Source organism: Antrostomus carolinensis, unplaced genomic scaffold (genome assembly GCF_000700745.2).
Source record: "Antrostomus carolinensis isolate BGI_N321 unplaced genomic scaffold, ASM70074v2 scaffold2004, whole genome shotgun sequence".
In the NCBI taxonomy this organism is placed as follows: Eukaryota; Metazoa; Chordata; class Aves; order Caprimulgiformes; family Caprimulgidae; genus Antrostomus; species Antrostomus carolinensis.
In genome coordinates, this window is record NW_010309859.1 from 11,516 (window position 1) to 19,221 (window position 7,706).

At 45.8% G+C, this 7,706-nt stretch overlaps 1 protein-coding gene across 1 annotated transcript; it reads left to right on the forward strand.

Annotated features, from left to right (window-relative positions):
* Positions 1–573: 573 nt before the first annotated feature.
* LOC104519888 (MARVEL domain-containing protein 3) lies at positions 574–1,280 on the forward strand (the record flags this gene model as incomplete). Its single annotated transcript, XM_010166199.1, has 1 exon — positions 574–1,280. A coding segment is annotated over one exon (707 nt), but the record flags the coding sequence as incomplete, so codon positions are not given.
* Positions 1,281–7,706: the final 6,426 nt, after the last annotated feature.

A 7,706-nucleotide genomic window follows, 5' to 3' on the forward strand; every position in this document is an offset into this window, starting at 1 on the left:
AGGAGATGAAGTGGAAGTTGCATCTAGTTAGATAATAAGTTTAAATTAACAAGCACTTGGAAAGACAAAACAGAAAGACAAAAAAAGGTGTAAGTTAAAGCACTAAACACATTTTAAAGGACCTAAATAACTTGCACAGTTTTTAAGCCATTAGAAGCTTCTAGGTTTTTGTCAGCTTTAACCTCAGCATTTTGTTCATACTGGATATTTCTTGCTCAGTGTGTTTATGCCAAGTAGTTACAGGCCAAAATACAATCACTGCATGCTTGCCTTGGCAATAACGCAAGCACAGTAAAATTTTTATGGATTTCTTTCCCTGCATGAAGATCCATTTATCAAGCACACTGACAAATTAAAAAAAGTAATTTGCCCAGCCTCTGAAATGTACCCATGAGCATTCGCATTTTTTTTTTAATTTTTTTTTTTTTAAAGCAGTGCTCTTCTGTAGCTGTAGCCAAGAGGACTATCTCAGTAACACTGCTCTCTGTCTGTGGTTTTGGTGTACTTCTGTCACCCCCAGTTTACACAAGATGTGATTTTTGACACCTGTTCCCATCTTTCTGCTCCTTACAGGCATTTTGAAGTTTGTGGAAATCACAGTTAACCTCCTGGTGCTGATTTGTGTGGGCGCTGCCCAAGCCTCCATAGCAGGTTTCACCTCCCTCGGCGGCTTCGGCACTGGATCCTTTAACCTGAATTCGGCCTATAGCCCCTTTGAGGGCACGGAGCTGCGGGAGGTGAGGGAGCTAGACATGCAGTTCACCCAGATGAGAGCCCCGTGCGTGTATGGCGGAGTAGCCTTCAGCTTAACAGCAGCAGTGCTTACCCTCGTCTTCCTCGTTGTGGGGGCAAAACCCATCCAGCAGCTCAGGACGGGGCTGCTGGCAGGCGAATGTGCCTTCAGCCTGCTGGCTGGCGTGGCATATGTGACAGCAGTCGGCCTCTACCTGCATTTCATCAGCCAGGTGAACTCCACAGAAGTTTGCAAGAGGCGCGAGAGGCTGTACTCGCGCCGTGGTTATACCTCCATGAACTGCGTGGTTCAGGGCGGCGATGCGGCCGTCGGCCTTTTTGGTGTCGCTGCCGCCTGTTTGTACTTCGCCAGCTTTGTGGTCTGCATCCGTGCTATCCGAACCATCCGGGCTTTCCAGAGCCACGCGGCCCAGACTCAGCACAGCCCCAAAAGCAACATGAGAGACAGAAGCAGCAGAAACCACCATGCTGTCCACAGGACCTCTGAAAGCTCCCACAATGTCCACGCTCTTGCCACATTAGTGTGAAGTCAGCTCTTGGACCGTGCCAGAGAGCTGGAGCTTCACCAAGGGACAGACACTGGACAACGCGTGCTAAACAGGAGAGCAGCCTTGGAGTGTATTGAATCACCAATGTAACAATACTGCTATAACACCAGGTAATAAAATTGACACTGAGCAGATGTTTTAACAAGGTTTTTTTGCTTCAGTCTCTCAAGCTGGACTCTTGCATTTAAAATATGTTTGAGTGTAATATTTTCATCCTGCACAGAACAAACCCAAACAGCAATGGGCTGTAAACAGGCTGCAACCACAGTGGTGCCAAACTGGTGCTACCAACCACTTCCTTTCCTCTCCTATGACATAAGGAATTGAATACAGAGCTGGGATGAGCAGCCTTCACCAGATCCTGTGCCTGTCGATGCGCCCTATTGCCTTACGCCACGCCGCTCACAACGCAAAGGAGACTCGAGTGCTTTTCTGAATCACAGCCCAAGCTACGCTTGTGGCCTGTTTCACTTGGGCTAGCGAAGCGTTTGATCCTTTGGAGCCATGGGGGCTGACACACGCGGATCATGTGCTCCCTGGGGAATGCTCTGGGAGGAACTAGCTGCAATTTCAAAGGCAGCGCTTGGGTCCTCCTCCAGTTCCCTACTACGTTTTCCCCCATCTCACTGAGCCCAGAGCAGAACCCGAGAGACAGCACACTGGTCAGCTACCATCAGCTTAGTAAAGAAACCGCTTGCTTCTGTAACCACCTAAACAAGGTTTGGCTTGCTGACTCCACAGCCAGTGGTGGGCAGAGCCAGGGTCTGGAACACGCTGGCTGCCCCCGAGTTTTCCATGGGAGCTGTAACAATAACAGACAAAGTACATGCATCGTTCCAGTATATAAACACGCAAAGCATGAGTGAACAGCAGTAATTGTATGCCCCCGGGACTGAGAATAAATTGAAGAGAACATCTTTCAAGAGTCCTTTGTTTGAGGCAGCTGAAATAGATCACTGGTCTTCATAGATAAAGCAGTGATGAAAAAAAGGCTCTTCTTGAAGTACATAAGATTTGTCAGCCTGAGAGGAGGGAAGAGGCAGTTTTGATTCTGGCTGTGCTTTCTTTTCAGTTTTGTCTGGCTCACAGTCATTGCCCAGATGAGGCTCTTTTGAACCATAGTAGAGCTTATTTATTGTATGCTTTGTATATATACACACAGATCTCAAAGGATTATGTTTGAGGCAATATAAGCCAAACAAGAAAATGTTTATGGTTCTGATTAGAAATGATTACATGAGCCTTTACAATAAGTGTTTATCATTTATATAATACCTTAACCATCTCTTTAACAATTTGAGCATCAACAATCTTTGTAGTATTATTATGCTTATGAGGAGACATAAGTGAAGAGTTTTTCCAAATTGCCATGACTCACACTAGTGAGAGAGTCAGGAAACTAGAAGCCTTTTATTTCTAGCTCTTTGCCCAAAACCTGCCCTTCACTGGCAGGCTGTGATCAGCTGGGAAGCCTGTTACAAGGATGTCGGGCACACAGCTAACGCCGCAGCTAACCACTCGTGAGGTGTTTCTGCCTGCATGCTTGTTCCTGCACTACCTCTCCATCTTGCATGTTTTGAATGCAGGCTTGGTGACATGATGACACACTGTTATTAACTTATACAAACAACAAAAATCAGCACCTTGAAGTGACACTTTTGAAAGATTAGAAAGGGCTGCAGATAAGAATGTGTAAATCTTAATTCAGTCCTTGAATACGTGTACAATATGGATTTTAATCTCAAGGGTTCTTACTCTGCCATGCTCGTTTTTGAATGCTCGCCTGCCATTGCTATAATAGTCCTCTGTGAGCATCGATTCTGTCTCCCTTGTGTACGTGGTAAAGGCTTTATTTGTTATAAGATAATTCAGTCGTTAGAAAAAAGTGTGTGGTTTCCCTGTGGACTATTGCTGTAATGTTCCTTCCTTGGACACTTGGGTTCTCCACAGTCAATCCATTTCAGGTCCCTTTCCTGTTAACAGGAGCAATTCTATTCATTTTACAGGGAGAGTCAAGAAGTGGCTGCCAGTTACAGGTGCTTGGTTGGGGATTCCTAAGGCCTGCTCACTGCCCCGAGCGTCTGGTCAGTCCCAGTCATGTTCTCTCAGCTCCTCACCCAGCTGCCTCCCTGCAGTCATCATCCCCTTGTATTTCTAACCTCTGCAGCCTCAACTTTAATCCTTGTATCTAGTCTAAATTTAATCTCAGTCCCTCTTTGGTGTGAGGGATTCTCAGGGTGTACCCAGTTTGTCCACTGTGACCACCGTCAATTTATTACCTGCTGTGAGGGAAACAGTGACAGCAAAGGTTGAATCTGAGCTTCCCTGAGGTCATCTTGTGGGTAGACAGTATGGCCTCTCTCAACCTAAAAGCCTTGGGAGCCCCACCTCTGGTGCAGTAGGAATCATTGAATCATAGAAAGATTTGGGTTGGAAGGGACCTTAAAGATCATCTGGTTCCAATCCCCCTGTCATGAGCAGGGACACCTTCCACTAGACCAAGTTGCTCAAAGCCTCGTCCAATCTGGCCTTGAACACTTGCAGGGAGGAGCAGCCACAGCTTCTCTGGGCAACCTGTGCCAGTGTCTCACCACCCTCACAGGAAATAATTTCTTCCTAATATCTAATCTAAACCTGCCCTCTTCCAGTTTCAAGCCATTACCCCTTGTTCTGTCACTACCTGCCCTTGAAAAAAGTCCCTCCTCAGGAAGCCCTCTGGCATGCTGAGCTTATTCTGAACCTTCAAAAAGAGGAATAAAATGGCCTGGAGATGCCAGGGAATGGAGGCAGGTTGCAGGGTGAACTAGAGCTGCCTGGCAGGAGAAGAACCTCACCGCAGAAGATGGATCACTGGTGCAAGGTGCTAGGGTGAGTTGAGTAGCTCAGTTACCTCGGAGTTACCTGTGAGACTCTCAGCCAGCCCCCTTTGGGTCTGAACCATCAATTTGCACTTGTCATCTTCAAGACAGGAGCAAACAGCTTTAGTCAGTCTGAGAGCAAAACCTCCAGCTGAGCTCAGCAGCCATTAATTATCCACAAAGGAGCCCCCTGCCCATAGAAGAGCCTTGGAGAGAGACAATCTCTCTTTGACAAGATGTCTCTCTATGCCCTGATTCTGAGAGGGAAACAAAGGGTGTAAGATATTTAGGATGACTATATTTAAAACAAAAACAAAAAACCCCCAACAAACCAACAACAATAACAAAAAACAGGAAAGAAAAAAATGCACCCTCCCACTTCTGTGTCCCACCACTGAGTAAACTGCCATGAAATTTTCATCATGGTGGAGCTTTCATGTACCTTTGAGCATTCATATTCCTGAATGTCTCCTTTTATTCAAATAATGGTTCAGAAAAGTAGTTCAGTTTGGGGGAAATCTTTTCCACAACAGAGCAAATCAGTATCCAAAGATGCAGGCATCTTGTTTCAATGTAAGAGGCAAAATGGAATGTGGATGGGGAAGAGAGAGGATATTTACTCCTCCAAATAGAATAGGCTTAACATAACCTTTACATTTCCCAAATAATTCAGTTACCTGGAATTGTAAATCCAGCACTGCTGGAAGATCTGCAGGCGTTAGGGCACTGTCCTCCTGCTGCTGACCAGCTGTAAGGAGGAGGGACCTTTGTACATCCACAGAAAGGGAATTCTCAAGCAAGCATCAACAACAAGCTTTCTTATTTTCTTCATGTGTTTAAGGCAATGTTCCCAGAATATATTAAATTTTATGATGATTCAGGCTTTTTTCCATTAGTCCTTCAGAACAGTTTGAGTGTATCTGATGTGGAGAAAGAACTAGGGACACAAACTGGTTGTGCAACAGCAGAAACTGAATTCAAGGCTTAGCGTTAAGAAAAGCTGGGATCTCAGTTTACAAGAGAAACTGCTTGAAAGCGATGAGAATACATCCAGGGATCAGAGTACCAAAGAACAGTCTGAATGGAAATTGTTCTTTTGTAATCCAGGTATTTTACTCCCAGTGCAGATTTCTCTTCATTAAAGTTACTCCTCTGGTAATTTCCCACCACAATTTACATTCACCGCCAGTTCAGTAAAGCTACAGATGCACAACAGGCCTTCGGTAACCCCGATCTCTCACCTACACGTGCACAACTTGCTTGTCTGCTTTTCTTTTTCAGACTCAGGTAAATTATTGAAGGGGACTGTGAGCACGTTGTTTATGACAGCTGTGACATTTGCCATTACTCATCTCCCTCACAACACCCATCTCCGAGGAGAGGTGGTGCTCCGTGTATTTGCAGCAGCTTAATGCCAGCACAGCATAAGAAAGTGTCACAGATGCTCACCATCACCCGGCATAAATAAAACATGAGACTCCTCGCAAGGTCCGTAGGCTGTCAGGGCATTTGCTGTAATTGGTTTTGGCGTGTGACAGGGCAAAACGGGCAAGTCACAGGATGCCCTTCATTACTAGAAATGGTCTGTAGATTTCCAGCAATGCCATTTGCACACAGACCTGCACCTGCTACCGGACTTCCCGAAACTCCCAGGCTTTGTTGAGGAGCTCGAGGGAGGGGAAGGCATGCATGCATTTCACAGGTAATTAGTTTTTCGGAAGGATATAGAAAAGCTCGTCAGACAGACACACGCAGTAAGGACATAATGTTTTAAACAGGCTTTAGGAAACTCAGTTATGGTTTGGATAGGTTATTTTCAACACTACAAGAGAACCTGTATAACAGAAGTGTTTAAGCATCCATATGAAAATAATGAATTTTTACCATCCCATACTGACTTCCAAGATAAATACGGGTGACAGAAGTGCAGGAGGAAAAAAGTGAAGAGCTTGAACTTGCCCAGCTGTTTAGTGAAAACTGGAATGTCATCAGCTGTGAAGATGCTTTGTGCACTGCATATACATTACTCATAGGCTTCCCACCGTACCCAGATTTACAGATTTAAGCGCAGCTTTGTACTATCATCTGCACACCCACACCGCAGCAGCCCGTATCTGCAAGTGTGGAGGACCCACCACAGTGACTTCCAAATATTCAGTATTTTTGGGCAGGATTCTCAGCACAGAATGATGGAATCTACAGGACACTGAAAGAGCTGGTAACAGAAGATTAATGAGTTTAAGACTTTCTAAGTGGAGATCAGCCAGCATTCCTAGCACCATAGTGGGGCACAAACAGTCCAAAGGGTGTTTTCCTTCCATTGGACCATAGAAATAACTTGCCAACAAGATAACCGTATGTCCTTGGGCAACTTAAATGAGGTTCAGATTTTTCTGCTGTCGTGGATCAGCTCTGATACTCAAGATAAGCCAATTTATTGGTTCAAATAAAGTGCTCTGACCGAGAGCTCATTGCCCATTACAACACTAAGACTACTAGAGAGCCCACTAAGACCATCTTCTTACCTGGCAGCATTGCAAGTGCTCTACTGAGCAGCAGCAGGTCTCACTTCTCTGGCTCCCTCAGCCTTGGCATCCTTGTTTAGACCTGCAGCAATCGCTTCTAAGGCTCAGGAGGCTTCGATGCGCACGAGAGCCCTTGGCCCGTAGGAAGCATTTACCTGCTCAGCCAGTGTTGCTGCCTCGCTACCCTTTGTTAGCTGAGGGAAGGCTTCTCCAGGCCACGGGTGTTCCTGCAGGATTTCACACGATGGTGTACTCAAGGGTGTAAGGTGCACTGGTGGCACGGGAAGCCTCTGAAGAAGATGCAGCAATTCTGGTCCTGTCCTGTGGTAGCACAAGGGGGAGCCCGTGCAGTTTTCAATTACCAGAGACGCCAGCAACACGCCTTGTTCTACCCCAAATACAACGGCTCAGCTCCTCATCAGAAAAACACGTAAGGCTGGAAAGCCATTTCTTATCTTCTTCGCAAGGAGATCGCTTCTGGTTCAGACAAGCACGAGCCACAGATCACTAGGAGATGGGAAGGTCATGCACTACAGATGCCTTCTCCACCCGCCCCCATTTCTGAAGAGGGGCCAGGGGCAAGATGAACTGTAGACTCATTTTCACATCTTCCTCATCTAATTAGTCATTTCAAGGCACTCCAAGAATGCCGGGGAAAGACTTTGCTGGTACCTGAGTTGATTCTGAATAGCCCTGTGGTCAAGTTTTGTCCAACAGGAATTAGAGAAGAGGGTCATCTCTTTAGCCCTCCTTAAATGGCCCTACCATGGGTCATGTCAGTAGGGCTCACCAAGCTTCCTTTCAGGGAGCTTTGCAGCTTTTAGCACAGGTCACCAGGGCACACCCATCAATCAGTTTTCATCTGCAAAAAGACCATGCCCATCTCCCTTGACACCCAATTTTAAATATGTTTGAGCAGAGAACTTCACTATATATTCTATGCACAGTACTTCGCTATATATTTTATAATTCCACTTACATATTCTGCTTTTCAGGACCAAGATAAGCACTAACTGCAGGTG